Raw genomic sequence first — 26223 nt, 5'->3', positions numbered from 1 at the left:
GCTGTAAGAATAGTTTCATAAACTGCTTCCAACACAAAAAGAATCTGTTCCTGATCTTCATCCATGTTCTCTTAGTGGTGTGTTAAATTAAAAGCTTTACAATCAGAGAATGAAAATAATTTTGTCACTGAGTATAGAACACAGCTGGCTTCTCACAGCTGATATCTGCCAAGGTTGCAAAAGTCTTATCTATAGTCTGGGCTTCAAGCCAAGTCTCTTTTAGACAATAATAAGTTGTAATATCAGGTTTAGCCACAAGACGTCACCCACACCGTTTAAGATTTTTGGTTTTTTTAAGTCCAAAATTTTTATAATCCTTTTTCAATTTTACTTCTTTTTTGTAAGTAAAAACCCAAATCTTCAATAAGAATAAGAAATATTTTAGTCCTCAAATTTTAAAAAGATAAAAATTCAGTTAGAATCGAGTTATTCTTTCAGCATTTTAAACTCCCCTGGATAGTCAGTCGCTGCTGTTTTTAGAGGGTGGGATAGAATTTCCCTTCCCTCTCTCCACAGGGGAAAAAATACTTTGGGCAGCTTATACAGGTGGAAAAAATAATTAGGATTTAAGAAAGGTTCAGATCTCACCCAGTCTCATCTGCGCTGCTTTATAGGTGCCTGGTGGTAAGCTTGACTTCGGCTGTCTGCAGCCTAGTGATGGGCCATATTTCTATGGCCGGTCTTTCGTCCGCTGGTTTGGAGGGCTGCCCTGGATTGAGCAGAAGGGCTACTATCAAGCGGGGGTCCCCTCCTTGCTTGTCGCCCCTACAAGGCGACTTTTGACCCTTTTCAGGGTCCCCCAGCGGTGCGAAATCGGACATGGAAGACGGAGCTCACCTTCCAGCGGCCGCAGCGGCCGCGTTGACAAACCGGAAGTCTGGGATGATCTTCACTCCTTGGTAACTCTGCTGAAATTGTACATATTTGGCATAATTTTCTTCTTTTCTCCTAGGAACACCTTCAGTCCCTACAAGGCAGCATAGCAGACTTCAATATAAAATGACACAGTAAAACTAAAACTCAAGAGCTTACGTATTTCCCTCTTGAAAAGCTAGCAAGATGCTTATGAACCTTTCTAGACATTCTGTTACTTCCATGATCTTTGATGAATCATGGAGTACCAGCATGTGCCCAGAGCTTTAGAGAAGTGCATATGTTGTTCCTATTAAAAAAGAAAAGGAAATAGAGGCTCCATATAATTATAGACCAGTCAGCATGATGCTGATATGAGGTGTCAGGCAGACAAGATCAAGAAACTCTTAGAAATTGATAAGAAAATCCAAGAATTGAAAATATGATTTGTTCATAGAATCAAACTAAGAAATCATATCCATATCATTTTTCAGCAATTGCAGATATTCAATAACAAACCATGTATTGAGCAATGAACCTTAAATATTTAATATTTTGTTTTTCATTGCATCTTATGTAGTAATCTACTTTGATCCTTTTGTTTCCCATTGGCTTGGCATGATAACTAACATCTCAAGCAAAAGTCAGTTTCTGAACTTTGCTTAGTGGGAGGCAGGATAGTTTATCCAAAATAAATTATATTGATCTGTTCTCCTCTTGGAATAGAGTGACTAGTTTAATTGAACATGGAAGTATGATGGACTCTGTCTACTTTGATTTCGGCAACCCTCCCATGAAATTGTAATAGAGAAGATGACAAAATGGGGAGGCATTAGGGGTGTTTCACCTGGAGAAGAAAACTACAGAGAGATGCAATAGTTGATTCAAAGTATCTGAAGACTTGTTTTTTTTTTTTGCCCAGAAGACAGGATAAGAAAAATACATTTAAATTGCAAGGAAGAAGATTGTTTCATTGAAAGACTTTTTCAACAAAGAAATAAACTGTTGCAGCAGGAGAAGGTTTTCAAAAAGTGGGGGTATGGCCATAAGTTGGGAATGCTGTAGTAGTGGGTGACTGCATGAGCAGGAGGTTAGACTAGATCATCTCCATGGTGACTTTCAATCCTTACGTTTTCTTCTATGCTACTGCTTGCACAGCTCAACTTTAAAAAGGCAAGAAAGGGAAGGGTACAGAAATACCCATAATGGATGGGATTCCCCTTCAGGCTAAGCAACATGCAAAACGGGATGAAGAATGATAGTAAACCAAAGTAATTACAGGTATGAGATGAAAAAAGAGCCAACAATTGCTAAGTCTAATGTTACAGGTTTTTCTACCTATATCCATGTTAGTGAAATCCAAAACCCCAGAGAACCAACCCTAGACAACACACAAACAAGCATTTAATGGCTGGTACTCACCATTTTACTATACCACCCCTCTCCTAATCTATTGAAACTTCTGTTCTTCCACTACTTCTTTTTCTGTAGAACAGGAACAATAAAGTAAATTTGCCTTAGGCTGCTTCTCTCCCATATCACTAGCTGCGTCTCTGCTGGACACCAGTTGCTGGGCTGGCTTGGGAGAGATTTTGGTGTACTAACTTCTCAGGTTCTAGCAATTTTGCAGACTCTCACATCTATTTTATACCAAGGGCATTTATCATCCTCCAGTTATCTGCCTCTGAGCCTAACTCTAGTTTATATAAATACTTTTCACTATTACTTTTTCATATTTTTCTTTCCCTGCTTCCTTACTTCCACCATAGTTATACACTGCATCACAATCATACACTAATGATCATACTCTACTACTTTGTACACTAAATGTAAAAAATGAACAGTCCTCTCTCAACAGAGGAGGAAGGATACAACATCATCTATCTTCAGTCTACAACACAGTCCTTTCAGCAGTTTCAAGAAGGCTCCATACCCATTTGTACCACTCAGGTGACCCTGAAGACACAGCTAAACCTCCAGGTGGCTTCAACAACTCTCTAAAAGAATGCAAATGACCAGCTGTCTGCAAGGAGTATACATCCTTCCATTCCCTACCATCCAATCAGAGCTGAAGAAGCTTCTTGGATGAGAAGCAAAATGTCTTCAAAGAAAAACAAGGAAGTCCAGTTGCCTCATGAAAAAACATCTTTAGGATAACCATGACCTGGATGACTGAGAATCTCCATAGATACACTAAATGTAGTTGCTGATTGGTGGAATGCAGGCAATAGAATATTGATTTGCAAGATTGTCTCTAGATTAGTGTGATCACACTTGGGATCAAAGTGGGCATTTGACCTATGGCCAAAATATGCCAGAACTAATCAATCTATTTGACTATTTTCTGACTGTTATCAGAAAATGCTCTGTGTAGGATGGATATGATAAAATATGATAATGTAGTCCAAATATTCTTTATTCTACTGAATAGCATTATGTAAGATGTAGAAACACTTCTTGTGGTGTTCCTTTTGAAAATGTTCAATGACATGCTAATTTTTTGTAATGCTAACAGCTTATCAAATGAACTTTCAACATCTGTACAGACTGTCAGCAAATTGCTTTAAATATGTATTTCCTCAGAACAGTGCACATCATATGTTTTCATAATCAGACCAATGTATGGTTTTTCATATTTTACAGCATGTTCCAGTTATTCTAAATTGGTCTTGTTAATGTGGTGAAATCCAGCCCAGCCTGTCCACATTACTAATTAAAAAGGTCCTCACTGGTAAACAAGATGTTGGACTAAACAAGTTGAGGTCCAGTCTAACCAGACTCTTCTGCTGTAACCATAGCAGTTTGCAAGGCTAAACTCACTTGGGATAAATAGACTAGAATCTGAGACAACAGATAGCCTTGTCAGGCACAACGAATCAGAATGACACCATGAGCTAATCAAAGTTTTTTTTTTAGTATTGTTGCATGCCTGTTTGCAAGAATCTGGCCAAACTGACTGCATTCCTGTCAAGCATGGGGAAATCAGGAGATTCAGGCAGTTCAAATGTGTATAAAGATTTATTGCAAACTTGAGTTCTCTACAAGAATCTGAACTACTAATGGTCAAGGAAAATTAGCGGGCGTTAAGAAGGTGGACTGAATTTAGATCTCTTGCAGGAGCACAGGGACTCATGACAGATGACACATTTGACCCCTCTTTCAGGTTCAGCCTGGTCATCTCCTACAGTTTCCTTGGGAATGGCCAGCTAAGGCTTCAAAGATTCTGGGGGAAGTAAGATCGCTCCCGCTTCCTGCTATGCAAGGATTCTAAGCTCAGATCCTTCTTCATACCTTCCCCCATTCTAGCTGGAGATTCCACCACATCTGCCTTTGTATAATGCAACTTCATATTGCATTATACAATGCAATATGGTTTCCTGTCTGAACCTGTTTTCCTGCCTGAGCATGGGGTTGGACTGGAAGACTTCCAAGGTCCCTTCCAACTACTACTACTACTACTACTACTACTACTACTACTACTACTACTACTACTACTACTACTTATTATTATTATTATTATTATTATTATTATTATTATCCTTAAAAATCCAATTTATTTGCACTGAAAAAGAGAATCTTGACAATAAATATGATTGTATCGTGCATGCATCTGGCATCAGTACTGAAAAATTTCAGTTGGTTCCCCAACTCCAGCCCTCTTTCTCTCTCTCTTTCTATGAATTACTTTGTCCTAACATAGAACTTTTATAATGAGTGTCTATTCTTTCCTCTTGGCTGCCTGCTCATTATTAGCCATTGCAAGTAGTAATTTGTACTATTAATTGAATACACGCACACACACACTCACACACACATAATGGAGTGACATTGGAGTCAGAGGAAGGTTCTGAGGAGCACCAAGACTCACAGTCAGATGAGGAGGCCGGCCCCTCTACTCACACTCGAGCAGAGACACAGCTGTTTTGGGAGCCTGAGTTGGGCGATGAAGAGGAACAGGTGGGGTCAATCCCCGATGCATGGATGTGCAGAGAAGACAGACGAGCAAGACAGAGGAAGGCAGTGGAGTGGCTCGAGAGGCAAAGGAAAAGCCATTAAGAAGCCACACCCTGGCTGGATTATAAAGGGGGAAGATGTGGGAGGTGCTGATTGCTGAAGGCAACCATTTGTGCTGAGGATTGTGTTTTTGTGGATTGTGTTGCTTGCCTCTGAAGTCTTGGACATTGAGTCAGGTGTGTAAAAATAAAAGAGATTTGTTTTTTCTTCCGGGTCCTGCCTGTTCCACGAAGAGGGGTTTCTTCTTGTGAGTAAAGTAGTTGAGCAAGTACTCACATAGGCTGGGACAGAACACCAAATGCCTGGGGAAAACCTACTAAAAACTCTTGTTAATAAAGAACACTGACATTTCTGTCTGCCATTGTCACCCTCTCTAATAACAACTCAGATGATTCCAGGTTTACCCTTTGCACAAATACAATGTTTATTTGGTTTCGACTTTATAGAATCCCAGCCAATGGACTTGTAAAACCAATGGCTTGGTCTAGTGTGTGAAACCAGCCCGTTATAGTTTATTCAATAAATCACAGTAAAATAAGCCATGTTTTAGCTCTCTATGGGAACATCATAGAGAGTTTAGCTCTCTATAGCAGGGGTTCCCAACTGGGGGTACGAGACGATATTCCAGGGGGTGTGAAAACTTGGATTTTCAAAATTATAGTGTATATTCATAATTTGTTGCCATTATTTCGAACTTTTGTAAGGGGTGCGAGAATATATCAGAAGCGTTCTAGGGGCGCGGGGTATAGAAAAGGTTGGGAACCGCTGCTCTATGGAAACTTTCCAAAACTGAGTCCCCTAACAGCTTGGGGTTTTTTTTTTTTTACAGTAAAGCATTTTACAGTAAATTAGCCATCCTGCTTGGACAGTGTAGAAGTTGATTACACAAACAAAGAAACAACCCTTGAACCAGATCTTCCTTCACAGATCACAGTGATATTGCTGTCTTTTAAAACCTTTGGACCATATGTCTCACGGAACATTAACTGAGCCCAGCTGTCACAGCATGCAGCAATAATTAGATGACCTTGGCTCATCTTGAAAAAGCTAAAGAGGATCAGATCTGATTAGTACCTGGAGGGAAGAGCTTCAGAAAATCTCAAGAGTTGTAAGCTAGAGTTGGAAGTTAAGTAGCATCCTAAAAGAAGATAATAACCATCCACTTCCACATTGCTGCCAAGCAAGTGACAAGAAAACTTACCCAAAGTCATGAACTTGAGAGTCTTTATTTTATATGAGCCTTGCAGGTACCACTAGTGAATAAATAGTATGTGATCTCCCCTTTTCCTTCTCTGAAAAATGTCATGGTCATCCAACTCTTGTCAACTTCTTTCCTAAACTTCCAGCAAAACTGATTTAAATTATTTTGGCTCACTTCAAATTTTCTACAGATATTTCATCTGAACCAAGATCAAACTTTAACCATGATTGGCTTTAGGTAAAATTCAATGACAACTTTATTTGACGGTTCCAGTTAGAGGACTGATGAGCTTTCAGGAAGATGAGTGTAAAAATCCTTCCTTCCTTCCTTCCTTCCTTCCTTCCTTCCTTCCTTCCTTCCTTCCTTCCTTCCTTCCTTCCTTCCTTCTCACACCCAATTTTGCAACCTTTTTTTTGCCATGGTTATTAAGTTAATCACTACCATTGTTAAGTGAATCTTACAGTTGTTAAGCAAATCTAGTTTCCCCCATTGACTTTGCTTGTCAAAATCTGGCTGGGAAAGTCACAAATGCAGTTACATGACTCCAGGATGCTGCAATCTTCATGAATATAAGTTGGTTGCCAATTGCTCAGATTTTGTTCATGTGATAATGGGGATGCTGCGATGGTTGTAAGTAACCTTTTTTTTAGTGCTTTTGTGACTTCAAATAGTCACTAAATAAATGGTTGTAAGTTGAAGGGTATACCTATAGTTCAAACTACTTCTTGTTGCAACAGGATGAGCTGAAAGTTGGGTTGAAACAATTGGTAAATTTCTAGATCAGAGGTCTTCAACCTTTCCAGGCTTGAGGACCAGAGGGAAGGAAAGCAGTTTCAAAATTGGTGCATGCACACGCAGGGCCACGTACACTGGTGTGGCACTAGTAGCCCCATTTCTGCATGCAGTATGTGTTGGCTCCATGCACATGCACAAATGGCTGCACACCCCCTATGGTGGCTAGCGGCTCATTTGTGCATGTGTGAACGGGCCATGCAAACCACTAGGGCTAGCAGCGCATGCACAAACAGACTGCGGACACCCGCCCCATGCTAGTATCCCCATTTGTGCCCAAGGGGCCACAGCCACTAGTGCAAGTGGGGGGTATGCGCTCCCACGTGTGCGCACACCAGGCAGCTGTTTCCGCAGCCCGCTGCCAAGAGTCTGCAGCCCAGAACTGGGCTACGGACCATAGGTTGGGGACCCCTGGTCTAGATCACTTGCCCTAGATTAAGAAAGATTTTTGACTCTACAGTAGCCACAGAGGTGACTGACCTGTCTCATCCTAAACTGTGAAAATGAGGAAAGCTTTGCATCACCAAAAAAATTGTGTTGAGGGATGGTGACCACGGTTCTGCTTCTCTAAACAAATGCCTGCTCAGGATAGTAAAAAAATGTATGTGCTTTTAACTACACTGCAAGAAGTGAATCTTACCGATAAAACCCTGTAAAATCTAGAATATTTCTTAGAGGTTTTTACCTGTAAGAAAGATTCTACTGGCTTTAAACATTTATCCTCCCTACTCTGAAAAGAAGAGTGTGATGTTAAACAAGCTGCACATTCCCTGAATCCTTCAAACAAAGATGATTTTTTTCCCCCTGTTCCTGGTATAAAATAACATTTTTTTTCTTTTCATTATAAAAGTATTTCTTAAATGTACATAATTAACACCAATGTTCTTCTTATCGGTATGTGTGGGTGTGTGTATAAAATCTTAATTATATAAGTTGACTTGAAACTTTGCAGCGCTCTTATTACTTCCAGTTCTTTTTTTAAAAAAAATGAACCTTGTAACAACTGAAAGGAAACCATTTAAGCAACCGCTTGTATAAATTAATCCTAGTGGCAAATTACTTAACCCTGCTTTGAAAGCCCACATTTTTTCTATAGCTACTGTGTTATATATCTCTGGGACTCAGAACTTCTAATTCTAAATAATTCCAATACATAATATACCTCAATGTATTGGCTTTGAACCGAATCCATTTTTCCTGCAGAGAAGTAATATTTTCTTCTGCATCCTCAGTGGGACGCATCAATTGTTGAGTGCTGCAAAGAAATTATCTATTTATGACAATGAGAAATACCACTGTGAAATTTCAGAATTTCATTCCACTCAGCAAAGAAAGCAAGTAAGCTATTCTTTTAGGAATCCACTTCTCTTTCCGCTCTTTTAGCATTAGCCTGCATCTTATCTTTTTAATTTTAATCCTTACTCAATTACTAGGGCAGGACAAGAAGTAAATGGATAGAAGCTTATCAAAGACAGATACAACCTAGAATTTAAGGAGGAATTTCCCAACAGTGAGAACAATTAAACAGTGGAACAGCTTGCTTCCAAAAGTTGTGGGGTGCTCCATCACTGGAGGGTTTTAAGAAGAGATTGGACAGCCATTTGTCTGGAATGGTACAAGTGGTCCTCAACTTATGGCCACAATTGAGCCCAAATTTCAAGTGAGAAATTTGTTAAGTGAGTTTTGCCTCCCTTTGCGACTTTTTTGTGTGTGCTACATTTGATAAGTGAATCACTATAGTTGTTAAATTAGTAACATGGTTGTTAAGTGAATCTGGTTTCCTCACTGACTTTGCTTGTCAGAAGGTTGCAAAAGAAGATCCCATGACCCCGGGGCACTGCAACCATCATAAATGTGAGTCAATTGTCAAGCATCCGAATGTAAATCACATGACCATGGGGATGCTGCAATGGTCATAAGTGTGAAAAATGGTCATAAATCACTTTTTTCAGTGCTGTTGTAACTTTGAACGGTCACTAAATGAACGTTTGTAAATCGAGGACTACCTGTATAGCATCTTGCCTGAGCAGGGGATTGGACTAGTCCAGGGGTAGGCAACCTTGGCTCTTTTATGACTCATGGACTTCAACTCCCAGAATTTCTGAGCCAGCCATGCTGAGGGGAAAGGGAGAGGTTTCCAAGCTGAGCCATGCTGGCTCAGGAATTCTGGGAGTTGAAGTCCACGAGTCATAAAAGAACCAAGGTTGCCTACCCCTGGACTAGAAGATCTCCGAGGCTCCTTCCAACTTTGTTATTCTCTATTTTTTTGTTCCGTATCTCCTCCCTTCTCAGTGCTGGAGCAATCAGAGGTCTCCACCTGTTTTCATTCCCTTTGGTAGTATCGGAAACAATCAGAGGCCAATAGTCCCTTTCCATTTGCTGCCCTTCAGCTGCTGTGCACATTGAAAGAGGAAGAGGGACTGATGGAAAAGGGGCTTTTCATTTCTCTGTTAAATAACCTTGCAGAGCTCTAATTTGAAACAAACAAAGCATCTGAAAGCATTTCTCCTTGGGGGATTGTACTGTTACTAAATTGCTGAATATTTAATAGTCATACACATGCTCCAGACCCCAAGGTCTGTCCCCCAAATGATAAGCTCTTTTTTATTAAATGAACTTTAATTACTTAATAATTAGACTGTCTGTAGGGAGAAGATAGGGATCTTGATAGGCCTTCCAACTAGGCTGCAGGGCAAATCAAGCTTCCCTGGCATTTTTTTGATTAGAAATTAAAAGCAGGTGTGCTAAATCTTTGCGGAGGCCCAATTTTTCCCTTAGGGGACAAAGATTTGATGAGAAGTTGAGCTGCCCAAGACATTGTTCTGCAACGGTTGTGCAAATTAACATGAACAGAAGGCATAAAAGAAGCTCCTAGCATGCTTTGAGGAAAAGATGAAGATGACAAGAGAGGGTAGGCCACAAGTCTTCATTTTCTATCTCCAGCTGAACACATGAAAGGAAAATTGACAACTCTTCCTTATATTGTTGTTGTTGTTGTTATTATTATTATCATCATCATTATTATTCATGACGACAGTGAGGGTGCTTACCACAAGGAGATTGAGGGTTTAGTGAACTGGTATAAGGAAAACAGCCTAGTTTTAAATACTGGAAAAACCAAAGAGATCATTGTTGATTTCAGAAAAGGCAGGCACATGATTCACCTGTGGAGATGGTTACCAGCATCAAATTCCTGAGTGTGCAGTTAACAAGTAGGCTGGCTTGGTCACTCAACAGCGAGACATTGATGAAGCAAGCACAACAGTACCTGCATTTTCTGCGTCACCTGAGAAACGCACATCTTCCTTCCCTTGTCCTTACCACTTTCTACAGAGGGACAATCGAGAGCATCCTGTCATACAGCATCACAGTCTGGTTTAGAAGCATAACTGCTTCAGACAGGAAGGCGGTGCAGAGAGTGGTGAGGATGGCTGAAAAGATTATTGGCAGTTCCCTCCCTTCCCACTTTGCAAGACAGAGATACTTGCAAGTCCCGTCCCAGCTATGGCAAGGAGCAGCAGCTGCGTCTGTGCCCAGGGGATGAGGAGAAGGAAATGGAGGGGCGTGGTGGCTGGGCTGCCTTCTGGCCCACTGGATTTGGGGTTTTTCTTTGATTGTGGGCTTGGGTGGGCTGCCCTCTCACTGTCTCCAGGGCGGCCCCGGGTCAACTGTAAACGCCTCATGGGCATGTCTATCCCCTCTCCCTGCTCTTTTTGTCTTTGGTGTAGCTGCAATTGACTCATTTCCCCAGGCTGCGCACAGCTTTCGGAAGTGTCAGTCAGCTGGAGCCCAGCGCAGGTCCTGGGGGCTCAGCAGAGCCCCGGCAACACCGTGGCTCCAGCTGGCTCTCCCATAGACCTGTGCTGCCTTGCTGCTGCTTCAGCTCATCCCCATGCTACACTTATAAACTTTTTTTACACATTTTTTTTACAGTGCTTTTCAACCCATCATAAGAGTACCATCTGCCAAGTGATGACATACCACCAGTGGTACACATACCACCGGTTGAAAAGCCCTGGACTAAAAGACCTCTAAGGTCCCTTCCAGCTCTATTTTGATTCACTGATTGATTGAAAATATCTGCCTGTCTGTCTATCTATCTCTACCATTGGAAAGCCTTTTTCCCCTCTCTCCTAGAGAAATTATCCACTAATTTTTACAGCTCCAGATTGATTTGAACATTCTGAAAGGCCCTCTCTGATTTAAGCAAACTGCTATAATTTCTCACCCTGATGCATAAATTAGAATACAAATTTTAGACTGCATACTTCAACATTTTATAGTGCAATTCTCATATTTTCTATTGAAATTATGTTTTGGGAAAAAAATTATGCATTGAAATAATTTTTGAGTTTTTTTCTCTCTTTTTAAATAAAAGACAGATTCACAGTTGATATTGTCAGGAGGAATTTCCAGTGGAATTGGTTGTCATATCAAGTGGCAAATTTTCCTTCACTGAATATCTTTAAACAGAGGCTGGGTAGTCTTCCGCCAAAAATGCTATACAGTCAGGGAGTCCTCAACTTATTTTCAGAAACCATTTTTGCCAGAGTTGTTAAGCAAATCACTGCAGCTCTTAAGTGAATCTGGCTTCTCCCATTGACTTTTCTTCTTGGATGCTGTCTGGGAAAGTTACATATGGTGATCCGATGATCCCGGGACAGGGCAACTGTCAAAAGTACATGCCAGTTGCCAAGTGCTTCAATTTTGATCACATTTTTTGATCACGGGAATGCTGCAATAGTCATAAGTGTGAAAACCAGTCATAAGTCACTTTTTCAGTGCTGTTGTAATTTCAAATGATTACTAAACAAAAAGTTGTAGTGGATTCTGAAAATGAGGAGACAGACAAGGTATCTCCTCAGGTCCAGCTTTATGATTCTACACGATTCTATGAGCCGTGGTGGCACAGTGGTTGGAATGCAGTATTGCAGGCAAATCTGCATTCCCATCGCCAGGCGTTCGATTCCTTCAATCCTGATTGGCTCAAGGTTGACTCAGCCTTCCATCCTTCTGAGGTTGGCAAAATGAGGACCCAGATTGTTGGGGGCAACAGGCTGACTCTGTGAACCACTTAGAGAGGGCTGTAAAGCACTATGAAGCAGTATATAAATGTAAGTGCTATTGCTACAGTTATGACAAGACAGATCTGCAACTGAGGATGTGTAAAACTGAAGTGGGACAGATTTAGAATATCAGGAAGCCTAGCAATCATGAAGGAAGTTATTCAATGTATCATAGATGAGGAAAATATTCAATGTCAAAGAAATTTTGAAATTCAGATAATACGAGATACTTCCTCTCATGAAAAAAAAAAAGACAGAATTTTTTTCTTGCTGATCCCAGTTCATCTTTGCTGCTATGTTATGCGACCTCCTTCTGCAGATACCAAAATCTACAAGTAGTTTTAAACAGCTTCCTAAGGTCATTTAGAGAACTGTGTCGCCGTATGTATTTTTTAATTTAACCAAGCTTAAAGGGACATTTAATCTATCTTCTTTTCAAGAACATACTGGATGGTTCAACATCCTGACGTTGTGCCAAGAATTTAGTATGACAACTGGGAAGACTTTGTTTTTATTTTCCCAGATGACCTAGACAAATGAAAGAGAACTAGCTAATGAGTCTTTTGCTTTGCAGTGTAAAATGGGGAAAAAATCTATCTGCTACCATGGGAACTTTTAACCATAGAAACAAAAAAAAGGGGAGGATATACATACATTTCCTAAAATTATTGTCAGCCAAGATGGCTATTTCAGGAAAAGAAGGTGAAGATGGACGCATATTCTCATCAAATGCAAAGTTGTTGTGGCGATCAGGCAATACAAATAGTCCTTGACGTATGACCAAATTTGAGCCCAAAATTTCTGTTGCTAAGCAAGACATTTGTTAAGTGAGTTTGGCTCATTTTTACGATCAGTCACTAAATGAATTGTTGTAAGTCAAGGACTGCCTGTATGTTTATTATACCAGAAGTAGAAAAATCCAAGTTCAAAACGTTACCTAACATTGGAATTCATTGAATGTCACTACCTTTAGGGTTCTGCATTTAGGTAGGAAAAAAAACCCCACAGATGCATGTCTTTAGGATAGGTAGAACTTGATTAAAGGATTTGGATATTCTGATGGAGTATGGGCTGAGTGCATTGCAACTACCAACACAGCTAATGCAATCTTGAGCTGCATCAATAGAGGTACAGGTAGTGCTTACTACCTGTAAGTAGTAGTAAGTTTCTACTCAACTTACAAGCACAACTGAGCCCAAAATTTCTGTTGGCTAAGCAAGACAGTTGTTAAGTGAATTTTTCCCCACTTTACAATCTTTCTTGCCACAGTTGTTAGGTGAGTCTCTGCAGTTAGTAATACAATTGTTAAGTGAACGTCTTCCCTATTGACTTTGCTTGTAAAAAAAGGTAGTAGCAAAAGGTGATCATATGACCCCAGGACACTGCAGCCAACATAAATATATGCCAATTGCCAAGCAATTTTTGATTACATGACTGTGAGGATGCTGTAACAGTTGGGTGAAAAATGGTCATAAATCACTTTTTCCAGTGTCACTATAACTTCAAATGGTCACTAATGAATGGTTGCCAGTTGAGGACTACCTGTATAGTATCCACACTGCCACTTCAATTGTAACCTGTTTTGGTCACCACACTAAAACAATGAAGTTGGAGAAAATGGAAACAGTATAGTGACAAATGATAAAAATGGTGAGGGACTTCAAAGCTAAATTTTATCAAGAATGGGTAAAGGAACTGGGTATGCTTAACTCAAAGAAGAGAAGGCCGAGGACAACCTGATAAAAGTGTTCCAATAGTGTTCCCGTGTCACGGGAGGTATGGATTTGTTCTCTATAACTTCTATGGGTATGACCAGAAATAATAAATTGAAACTTTAGAGCAGATATGTCAAACTCGCGACGTTATGTGATGTCACATGATGTATTGGATGTTTTCCCCCATTGCCGTCAGTGGGGTGGGTGTGGTTTCCTTGTGACATGTCTGGCCCATGGGCCAGCAGTTTGACACCCCTGCTTTAGAGGAAATCCAAGTTTGAAGTAACAAGAAAATTTCTGATCATGAAAACTAAGTGATAAAACAGTTTCCATCCTGGAATCATAGGCGTTTTTACATTGGAAGATTTTAAATAGGTAATAATTGGACAACAATCTTGATGAAGATTCCTGTTCTGGATAAGGAGCTAGTGATCTGCCTCAGTGTTTTTATTACTGACTCACACAAAGTTGTTATAGTAAATCACAGTTTACTTAAAGTCAAGAGATAACAGCATGCAAACCAAACAGTCTCAGATAGTTGCCTGAATGATATGCTATCAAATAGGAATGTTCAAGAGAATAGTCCAAATGCAGTCCAAATTTCCAAGGACTGAGCCAGAGTTGTCAGGCAGTTCAGTTTCTAATATGAACAGGATTCACATTCACATCAGCCAGAGATCAGACATTGTTTCCAGTAAAGAGAAAATGGATCAGAGCTGCTTATTAAATCAGGCTGCATCCAGTTGTCATCAATCAAGAGATTTACTCTCTTGCTTGGCAAGAAGCCTAATAGAACAACGTTGCCGTGCTCTTCACTCACCCAGGTGTGGGGGCCAGAGGCCTAACATCATCAAAATTATCTGATGGTTCCAGCTGCTTCTGTGTTTAATCAGCCTCAAGTGATTCTTGGCTTCATGTCTCTTAAGATCTATAGGTTCTACTGGAGCCTCTTCTTCATTGTCTGATCAGTTTGAGTCCTGGGCTGTGACAGTTAGACTAGACTACTTGATTGGCTTGTATTATGAGAATTGAGGAGTTCTATGGAGCAAAAGGACAATGAAGAGGATGGAGATAAAGATTTGAAAATGAACTTCTCAGTGGTGGCCCCCACAATATAGGACAGGGGTCTTCAAACTTGGCCCTTTTATGACTTGTGGACTTCAACTCACAGAATTCCTCAGCCAGGCATGCTGGCTGAGGAATTCTGGAAGTTGAAGTCCACAAGTCATAAAAGGGCCAAGTTTTAAGACCCCTGATATAGAAGAACCTGAGGGGTCCTTGGTGCTCTCTGAACTTGGTTGTTTTCTTGCAAATGTTTCATTACCCTAACTAGGTAACATCATCAGTGCCAGTGATGTTACTAGCGCTGATGATGATACCTAGTTAGGGTAATGAAACATCTGCATGAAAACAAGCAAGTTCAGAGAGCACCAAGGACCCCTCATTTCAACCCTGAGGTAAAAATATTCTCCTTCATTGATAGAAGAACCTGCTCTTTTAGATGCCTATCCCTTCAACCTTTCAGCTTTTCACAAAGTTTTTAAGACCATTTTATTCTGGAGAGCATTTGAGCCCTGATAGTAACAGTTTTTCAAATGTTTTTGACAGACTCTTCAGTCAGTAATTTTCATTCATAGGACATAGAATAATAGAGTTGGAAGGAACCTTGGAAGTCTTCTAGTCCAACCCTCTTCTTGAGCAGGAGAGAAACCGTATACTATTTCAGAGAAATGGTTGTCCAGTCTTTTTTTTTAAAGCCTCCAGTGATGGAGCACCCACAACTTCTGAAGGCCAGCTATTCCATTGGTTGATTGTTCTCACAGTTAGGAAAATTCTCCTTAGTTCCAAGTTGCTTCTCTCCTTGGTTAGTTTGCCTCCATTGTTTCTTGTCTTTCCTTTTGGTGCTTTAGAAAATAGGTTGACCCCCCTCATCTTTGTGGTAGCCCCTCAAATATTTTTTCTTCCATTTTCGGTTTGGAGTAAGAAGATGCAAGAGAGGTAGAATTTTGTGTAAAGTTCTTTTGATTGTGTACACTGCCTATAGTCTTTGAAGAAGTAGTATGAAGACTTTTGTACAAAAAGATAATTATATCCTTTCTTGATTGATGGATTATGTCCCATCTAATTGAGATCAGTTCTTAGTGAACACATAAATATATTTTCTTCAGGAGAATTTCTCCCCACTTTGGTTTTTCAGATCTTTCAAAGATGCACCCATCACTGTTATAATTGAGTCCAGATAATTTTCTGAGATATATTCAAATTTCATCACAGATTTTTTTTGTTATGCTCCATTGTGTACTTCACTGTATTTCTATATCCCTAGCAGATGGTCATTCTGTTTTTTCTTCATTTTCAGCAAATAAACTCTGCTGTCAAATAATGTTTATCATTATGAAATTTCTTCTAATCTTTACCCCATATCTGTTGTCCTTACCAATACTATTCTTTGACTAGAATGACATATTGCACTAGATTATTATTTGTTAAAGCATGATTTGGAATAAAATGAAATTGGCAGGTTTCACATAATCTGACAGATAAAATCTAGAGAAAAAATTGTGAGAGTTTGGTATATTACATCATGCAAGAACACTGTTTTTTTTCCCCGGAGCAATTTCTGATGCATCTCTGCAAGAATTTCTGTAATTTATTCTAAAATAACTATTAAGTACTTTCTTAATCAAAACTTTTCCCAATTAAACAAAGCAAGCTCTTTTTTCCAGAGCATTTATCAGAACCATCTGGGATAACTTGTGCTGCTGTGATCCGAATTTTTCTGATTATTATTATGGTTTGTCACACAGTCAGCAGTTTAGACCAGATTTTGCATTTTTGTCTGCTTATCGAGTCCTTCCCAAGGACTCAGGTAGGCAGATGTTAATGTGTTGTGGTGTTAGAGGTATTGTCGCAGGATGTAAGCTGTCTTTTGCAATTGACTGATGGTGGATTTGTCAATGCCAGTGATGCTCCAATTTATTTATTAAATTTGCTTGCTGCCCATCTTACTGCAAGACAACTTTGGGCAGCTTTCAGCCTCAAAATAAAGCCGTACACGCACACAAACACACACACGTATATATGTATGTATGTATGAAATCACAATAAGATAATAATGAAAGTACAAATTGTAACTAAAACTAAAAGATGGAGAGGAAAGAAGCAGAATGTATGTGGGGGAGTTGGGAGCTCATATTAATGTATCTGGTTTTAATTTTGGACTTTAATTCTTTTTAGTTGAATTATATCTTGAGGAATTGCATTATCGCAAAATCTCATTGGTTGAAAGACTGAATATTACTATACTAATATGTGAAAATTGTTTCCAGTTGAAAGTTTCAGGTATGAAGAATCAGGACCACACATTAAGTTCCAATTAAGCTGATTTATTGCTCATGAATGTACACAAGCATTTAGTCAACTCTTGGTCAACACTAAATAGGTGCTAGATAAGAATTAACAGAATTCAAGAGGGCTGGACTTGGATTGCTTGTGGCAACATAATGACTCCAGACTAATTCCTCTCTTGACTCTCCCCCATTGTGTGTTGTCTTCTGCTACCAGAAGGCAGTTAACTAAATTTGCCAAAGCAACAAATAAAAATTAAAAACAAATACTGTTTTATAATATTTTTTTATTGTGTTGTAACCTGTCAAAACTATGTCATGATGAAATGGGTGGCATATACACTTAATTAATAAATATGATGTGCATTTGTGTATATATGTGTACCTTTTAGATTTATAGTCTTCCTTAATTTAATTATCTTTTCCTTTCTGCAGGTCCACTGAGGTTTCTGTCCCAGACAGACTCTGTCACAGCATTTGCAGGTGACACTGTTTTATTAAAGTGTGAAGTTGTTGGTGAACCTATGCCTACAGTCCATTGGCAGAGGAACCAAGAAGATCTACTTCTGAATCCTGGTGACACTCGAGTAGCTATTTTGCCTTCTGGATCTTTACAAATCAGTCGAATTCAAGTAGGGGACAGTGGAATCTATAGATGCCTTGCCAAAAATCCTGCCAGTTCAAGGACTGGAAACGAAGCAGAAGTCCGAGTTTTATCAGGTAAGTTATGCGTCCTTCTTATTTCTTTCCCTCTTTTGTGGAACAATTCAGGACAATTCTGCTCTGTCCTCTGCATGACAGCTCTTGGGCATTTGAAGAAAGTGCTCATGCATTCTTCTCTTCCCAAGGCTAAACACACCCAGTACTTCCAGCCATTCCTCATAAGATTTTCTTTCCTTGTCATCTTGGTTGCTCACCTGTCCATAATAACAGAGATGGAAGGGAGCTTGAAGATCTTCTAGTCCAGCCCCCTGCTCAAGCAGAAGACAATGTAAAAACGATGTAAAAAAGATGTTGAGACTCTAGAAAGAGTGCAGAGAAGAGCAATAAAGATGATTAGGGGACTGGAGGCCAAAGCATATAAGGAAAGGCTGCTGGAATTGGGTATGTCTAGTTTAACGAAGAGAAGGACGAAGGGGGACATAATAGCAGTGTTCCAATATCTCAGGGGCTGCCCCAAAGAAGAGGGAGTCAAGCTATTCTCCAAGGCACCTGAAGGCAGGACAAGAAGCAACGGATGGAAACTAAGCAAGGAGAGAAGCAGCCTAGAACTAAGGAGAAACTTCCTGACAGTTAGAACAATTAACCAGTAGAACAACCTGCCTCCAGAAGCGGTGAATGCTCCAACACTGGAAGTTTTTAAGAAGAGACTGGACAGCCATTTGTCTGAAATGGTATAGGGTTTCCTGCCTGAGCAGGGGGTTGGACTAGATGACCTCCAAGGTCCCTTCCTACTACTATTATTATTATTATTATTATTATTATTATTATTATTATTATTATTATTATTATTATTATTATTATTATTATTATTATTAAGTGACTGTCCCATCTCTTCTTAAAAGCCTCCAATGATGGAGCACCCACAACTACTGATTAATTGTTCTCACTGTTAGGAAATTTCTCCTTAATTTTAGGTTGCTTCTCTCCTTGATTAGTTTCCACAAATTGTTTATTTTATTGCCTTCTTGTGCTTTGGAGAATAGGTTGACCCCTCTCCCCTCTTCCTTGTGGCAACCCCTCAAATATTGGAAAACTGCTATCATGTCACCCCTAGTCCTTCTTCTCACCTTCAGATATGCTAGCATTTATCAGTGCCTAAAATGCAGTGCCTGGAACTGGATCAGTCTTCTTGATCTTCTAGAGCAGTGGTTCTCAACCTTTTTAATGCCACGACCCCAACCAGTCGTAAGTCGAGGACTAAACCGGTTGTAAGTCAAGGACTAAACTGGTCGTAAGTCGAGGACTAAACCGGTCGTAAGTTGAGGACTACCCAACCGGTTGTAAGTCGAGGACTTTCCCTGCCCGGGAGAGCCACGCATGCGTGGTTCCGCCCCCTGCGCCGGCCAAGGCGTAGCTGGCAAACGGCAGAGACGGAGCAGGCCGACCACCAGCTGGCCCAGCTCAAGGGAGGTAAGGCACCCGCCGGAAAAGGGGAAAAAAATGGCAGACAGCCTTGCTTGGCGACCCCCATGAAATGGTCAATCAACCCCAAATGGGGTCGCGACCCATAGGTTGAGAACCGCTGTTCTAGAGCAATATTTTGTAACCTTGGCAACTTTAAGATGTGTAGACTTCAGTTGCCAGAATTGACTCTACACATCTTAACGTTGCCAAGTTTGAAAAACACTGCTCTGTGTGAATAGTTTTCTAAACTACCAGGCATTACAATGTTATGAACTTGAGGGCTGAGTGAATTAATATCTGCTTTTAAATTGATGCACACAAAGCTTCAGTTCCTTTTGTGGCTAAATTTCTATTTGAAGTACCAAATTAATGTCCTTCACTTTTAAAAAGCAGCATGCTTTGTATTTTATATTGAAATATGTTTATTTTGAGCCAAAAATCAGAAGTCTGATAGTACCTTTTCTGACTAGCATATTTTATTAAAAGGCACAAGCTTTGGTAAGCTACTGTGGTCTTCTCAAGTCAACTATGCACAAATGGAAACATGCTTTTCTAGAAAAAAGCATCACAAGAAACATGCTGTTGAGAAAATTAATAAAATAAAATAATATGTGATCTTTTCAATGGCAATCTTTTGACTTGTCACATGATGTCATGCATTGATCCTGGATAAATATATATGAAATTAATTGTAGTTATATTTCAGGTTGTGTCCATTGGTGAAAGTTGTGATGCAAAAATATTAAGTAGTAAAGTAATATAAAAATTGCACTTGCATTAACATATGCAAAAATGACTCAAGGCAGAAATAGATTGATTCATTTATCTCCAGCAAGTGATGCTTTGAGCTGCTTCACATTCCTGTTAAGAACCAAATGCATAAAGAACACCACAATCTACTTGGTGCAGATAAGTGTGGAACATATTATTTTTCCATGTACAAGATAATGTGCAATTACAAAGTGTCTAGATATACATTATGCAGCATGTTATTGCTGGATGTCCCATGTGCTATGGCTTAATTCTGCATTGAAAAATGTTCTTGCTAAGACAACTGTTTTTTAAACCTGCTCTTGTTTGGCAGTTGCTTCATTTTATTTAGTTGTGGTTTTATTTCTGCTTTAACTATCAGTGAGTTTCATTGTTCGTTTTTGCATTTTATAAATCACTTTCTTTTGGGAGTGCAACTTCAGCAGGAAAAATGCCCTACATAAACAGACTTTTGAAATTACTGTAGATAACAATCCACATATAGTACATGCTGAACTCTATGACAAAAAGCACACATTGCTTTCTTTTAGGGTAAGCTTATCCTTATACAGAACTATGCAACTTTAGAATCGTCATATTTGCATGTGTGTGTATGTGGCTGCATGTATTTGAGCTGTTTGAAATGCTTCACACTGAAGCAGAAAATAAATGATTGGTGGAGTGAGTGGTTGTTGTGTGGAAAAGTTGGTTAGAAGAGATTATTTATCAGTTAATTTATGTCAGAGCATGCACAGTCTTATTGCATTGAGATAACCCAGGAGTAAACACAATAAACAGTAGTCTATATTAAATGGTGGTTTATCATACACTATCTACAATATCTTACACCAGGAACAATATATATACACATGTTAATACAGCAATCTCCAACACACAGTAGTTACAGCAGGAAACAGAAGAGAGGAGCACACATCTGTGGAGCCTTCCCTTTTATACAGAGACTCTTAAAGAGACATAGACCCTGCTGAGTCATTCCCAACATTACATCAGCTGGTAGCTTCTAAATCATTACCTTGATAGTTCATTATTGTGGTCTCTGACTGGATGTCTCCAGATTGTGGCTTGATCTTTTGATCTGGGCTGAGCTTGGACCATCTGCATGAAGAGTCTGAGCATTGTTTCTGAACTCTGCTCTCTTAGTAGACCACAGCCTTGGAAGTCTTTGCTTCAGAATTATCTGGTTGATTTTGGAGATTCTCAGTCATCCAGGTCATGGTTGTCTCAATGATGAACTGATGAAACCTCTTGGATGAGAAGTGAAATGTCTTCTTTCTCAAAAAAAACAACAACCCAGTTTTCTTTTGAAAAAGCACATTTGAGAGATTACCTGGTTGAGCTTTCCATTTTAAGGACACCGTCTATAACCCCATCCTACCCATCTTTATTGTGCTAGATCAAGAAGATGGTACAGATGTGCCCTCAGCCTCCATGAAGTGATAAGTTTGTTATGAAGGCAAATGACCTATAAGGTGAAAAGACCATTACATACTAAAAATTCTGTAAAAAATATTAGTCGTGGTTGCAACATTGGAAAATGAAATGGATGCTTATGTACTTCCTAGAGAGCCAAGAAAAAGTGAACCAAAGAAAGAGAACCCAAAAAAATTTCACAGCTGACTTCCAGACTGATCAGGCCTGTATGAGATTTGTGTCTATTAGCAACACAAAATATTGTGATGCACAGTCATCTCCTTGTTCACAAATTGGAGAGGACAAAGGACACATTTAGCTTTTGTGGGGCTTTCCAAGGATCAATTTAAAAAAAATGAAGAACTAAGACAAAGGAGAGTTTTGATTTATAGGTAATCCTCAATGAATATGTAAAGCATTGCATGTTTCAGTTGGCAAGGAACTTTGGATATAATGTAATGCTTGAACAATGGGAGAAGATGTGAATGAAAGGTTTAAAATTTACACTAAATTATAATTTAAAAGAAAAATTTTATAAGATGATTTGTCCCCGGTATTTAACACCAGACAAGCTGTCAAGAAAGTATAAAGATATTTCAAATGAATGTTGGAAATGCAAAAGTAAAGAAGGGATCTTTTATCACTTATGGTGGACATGTGATAAAGCAAAGAAATATTGGAGTAGGATTCACATCCTAATACAGAAGATTATCAAAGTGAATATAAAGATAAAATCAGAAACTTTTCTTTGCCCAAAAATGAAATGGCATTTTGATTCCCACAATGGACGAATGGCTGCAAAAGTTGATGGAGTTAGCAAAAATGGGTAAACTGACTGCTTTGACTAAATATATATATATATATATATATATACACCTATTTTTGTTTCTGCTTGGAAACAACTGGCTTCCACCATTGAATTTGCTTGTCAGAAGACATCTGGGAAGGTTGCAAATGGAGATCACATGAACTCAGGATGCTGCAGCCATCCTGAACACATGCCAGTTGCCAAACATTTTGATTTCTTTAATTTAAAATGCACCTGATTTCTTCAAATCTTGGGAAACATAACTTTGAGCAGACAATCGGAGCAAAATTTCAAAATTTGATAGAAACAGCCAAAGTGCCTGGATGGACCTCAGCCTTCCACTCTGAAAGAACAGGTGTGTGCAAAAGACAAGTAAACCATCTGTGGCTAGTAAACAGAAAAATACTCAGGTTCACCAGTGATGTAGTTCAGAAAAACAAAGAAAAGCTTTTTAAAACCGATGACAATAAGCTTCATACAAATAAACAATAGAAGCTTAGAATTGTTCATATGAAAGTTTTAATTCTTCACTTTTCCGTAATAACCTTGCATGCAGTTACTATTTAACTTCAACCTGTAATCTAGCAAGGGAAAATGTCCTTCCTTCCTTCCTTCCTTCCTTCCTTCCTTCCTTCCTTCCTTCCTTCCTTCCTTCCTTCTCTCCCTCCCTCCCTTGTATTAGAATGCTAATACAATTCCAAGGCAATCAGTGGTGGAAAAATGAAGAAAATCTTGTTAACTTATTTATTGTTTAACATTCAAGAGCCAATTAGCTTTTTAGATGATTCAGTTCTATGGATAAATTGAACATGCCTGTGTGTGAAGTTAGAAAAAAATAACTGTAAGGCAGCATTGAAAAAAAATGGTACTCTGTCATTAAAACAAAGCAAGACACAACAGGCTTTGCTTTTAAAAGCCTGATGGTTGTTAAGCAACGGCTACATAAAAAAAATAGTAGAAATTAAACCATCACACCTCCTTAAGCACCACTTAAACTAACCCAACCCCAGTCAGTTCAGGAAGACTGCATTCTCATTCAGGAGAATTGCTTTAGTGTGTTCAAAGGCAAAAGAATAATCAATTAGATGAAATCAATTCCCTGGGTTTTGCTTTCGGCATTGTGGCTTTGCAGGCTGAAACTCCTTTTGAACATATGATGCACCCAATCTGTGCCCACTTCTCCCTCTAACACGCATGCAACTCATACAGTGTTTATTATTTTATTACAGAGTAAAACTAATAATGGTGAATGAATAATAAATCCAAACCACCAAGAATGTTGGTCAGCATGATACAAAAAAGATGTTGAGATTCTAGAACAGAGTGCAGAAAAGAGCAACGAAAATGATTAGGGATGAAGGCTAAAACAAATGATGAATGGTTTCAGAAATGGGGTATGTCTGGTCTAACAAAGAGGAGGACTGGGGTGACATGATAGCAATCTTCCAATATTTTAGGGGCTATCACAGAGAAGAGGGGGTCGACTTATTCTCCAAAGCACTTGAGGCAGGCAAGAAGTAATGGATGGAAGTTCATTAAAGAGAAATCCAATTTAGAACTAAGGAGAAATTTCCTGACAGTGAGAACTATTAATCAGTGGATTAATTGTGGGTGCTCCACTGCTGGAGGTTTTCAAGAAGAGACTGGACAGTCATTTGTGTAAAATGGTATAGAGCAGGGGTCACAACCTCCAGTCCACAGCCCGGTACTGGGCTGTGGCCTTTTGTGAACCAGGCCATGCAAATGGTGGTGAGCCCTTGAGTGCTTGACCTGGAAAGAGCTGGTATAGAGTATCCTGCTTGAACAGGGGGTTGGACTAGAAGACATCCAAGGTGCCTTCCAACTGTGCTATTCTGTTATTTTATATTTTGAGGGTCAGTTTATTTTCCTTAGTAGTGAGAAAGTTCCAGAGATGCAATAGTTAAGCTGGATTGATTCTTTTTGAAAGGAATTCAATTGACATTTTTAAAGAGATTATTGAGGTAATAATTGCCCTATTTCTCCCCTCCCCCTCTTTCTGGTTACTGGAGATAATTTAAACAAGCTTAATATTCCAGTACTCCAACTTTAGCTCAATTGTATTACAATGAATTCATGTTTGCAGTTTTTCGTTTCACAGGAGGTCAGTGACTGACTTCACTTACAGTTTTCTATGAAGACTATAATTTTAGATTATCCTTTTGCCATGCTTGATCAAAATTTGAGTTTGAAAAAAGATTGTTGATAACCTCCTATTGATCCACTGTTGTCTCTCCTTGGGAACCAAGTAGGCAAATTAATAGTCAGAAAATATGACTCATTAGAATTAACCCAAGAGGAGTAAGAGAAATCTCTCTGTATGTGAAAAGAATAATAACTGACATTTGTGATTCAGAAGAACTTAGAATCACTTGAATTCTAAGTATTTTAGGGTTACATAATGTGGGATTAATTTGTCCACCTATATTTAACATCAAAGCCTAAGAGAAACAAAACAAACAAACAAACAAAAATAGTGCAAGCTGTATCAAAGGTCGTATTTAAAATCAAATATAGGTAATCTTCGACTTACAACTATTCATTTAGTGACTGTTCAAAATTACAATGGCATTGAAAAAAGTGACTTATGACTGGTCCTACCCTTACAACTGTTGCAACATCTTCCTGGACATGCGATGCTGGGCAACTGACATGAATATATGATGGTTGCAGCATCCACTGATCCCATCATCGCCAATTCCTAGCTGATTTCTGACAAGGAAAGTCAATTCACTTAATGACTGCCTGATTCATTTGACAACTGCCTTGTTTAGCCATGGAAATTCGAGTCACAAATCTGATCATAAATTAAGAACCACTTGTGGCAAATCCTAGAATCCAAATGACATCAGCATGTCTTCAATATTTCAAGTTGCAGTCAAGTAGAGTTGAATTAGACAAAGAACAGTGGTAACAGATTTTTAAGATGCAAGTAGTCCATGACTTATGACTATTTATTTAACAACTGTCCAAAGCCCTGAAAAAAAGTAACTTTCTAGTAACACTTAGGATTGTCGCAGGGTCCCTAATGTCACTTAATCACAATTCAGGCCCTTGAGAACTGGCAAGTATTTATGAGGGTGGCAGCATCGTGGGGTCAAATGGTCTCTATCTGCAACCTTTCTAGAAGGCTTCCCACAAGTCATGTCAATGAGGAAGTCAGGTTTGCTTAATGACCACATGAGTCACTTAACAAATGTCTCACTTAATGACTGCATCACTTAGCCATGGAATAATTTTGGTTATATGTTGAGAACAACCTGTATACTATCTGTTGCTCTCCATCACTTTCGTTGTGAAAAACATTTGTAACATGAATTGTGCTCCTTTCTAGGGCCAGATGGACATGAATTAGAGAGAAAAAGACAGGTCGGGACTCCTGTATTAGCCTATATTGATTATCCATCTTCATCTCAAAGTGCCTTAATGGGCCAAAGGACATCTTGCACAGATGGCAGCAGCAAGAAAGGTCCCTTGGTCTCTGTCATCCTCACTAAGAGAAGTTCAAGGAACTATAACTGGATACTCTCAGTATGTAAAAACTGATCTCAAAAGAGCAAAAAATTGCAGAAACAAAGTGTTTTGGAGGCATTTCTGCTAGTTCCATAATAGAATAACAAAATAGCAGAATTGAAAGGTGCCCTGGAGTTCTTCTAGTCCAGGGGTCTCCAACCCCCAGTCTGTGGACCAGTACCGGGCCGCAGCATGTCAGCAACTGGTATACACAAACAAGCAAAGCCCCATCCGTGGGATGCAGGCAGCACACAAAAGCACACACTCTCCAGTCCGTGGAAAAACCTTTCTCCACGGAACTAGTCCCTGGTGCCCAAAAGGTTGGGGACCTCTGTTCTAGTCCAACTACCTGCTCAAGCAGGAGACCCTATACCATTTCAGACAAACAGTTGTACAGTCTCTTCTTAAAAACCTCCAGTGTTGGGGCTCCCACAACTTCTAGACACAAATCATTCTACTGATTAATTGTTTTAACCATCAAGAAATTTCCCCTTAGTTCTAGGTTGGTTCTTAAAAATGTATACATTGTAAAGAGATAAATTATATACTTACATTATTTTGGAAAAGTAAAAGAAGAACTCTGCTAGAT

General features: G+C 39.3%; 1 protein-coding gene across 1 annotated transcript in view; it reads left to right on the top strand.

Annotated features, from left to right (window-relative positions):
* Positions 1 to 4825: 4825 nt before the first annotated feature.
* The window catches only part of LOC107297718 (netrin receptor DCC-like), a gene marked incomplete at its 3' end in the record, with an annotated part of 252330 nt that continues 230932 nt past the window's right edge, over positions 4826 to 26223 (top strand). The window contains exons 1-3 of the mRNA XM_015827079.1: positions 4826 to 4952; positions 16878 to 16982; positions 17423 to 17707. Coding sequence (XP_015682565.1) covers positions 4826 to 4952; positions 16878 to 16982; positions 17423 to 17707 — 517 coding nt within the window. The remainder of the gene's footprint in view (positions 4953 to 16877; positions 16983 to 17422; positions 17708 to 26223) is intronic.

This window comes from Protobothrops mucrosquamatus, unplaced genomic scaffold (assembly GCF_001527695.2).
Source record: "Protobothrops mucrosquamatus isolate PMUCROS unplaced genomic scaffold, P.Mucros_1.0 scaffold3483, whole genome shotgun sequence".
Taxonomy (NCBI): Eukaryota; Metazoa; Chordata; class Lepidosauria; order Squamata; family Viperidae; genus Protobothrops; species Protobothrops mucrosquamatus.
Note: the sequence above shows the minus strand (reverse complement) of the source record. Positions and strands in the feature narration are given on the sequence as shown.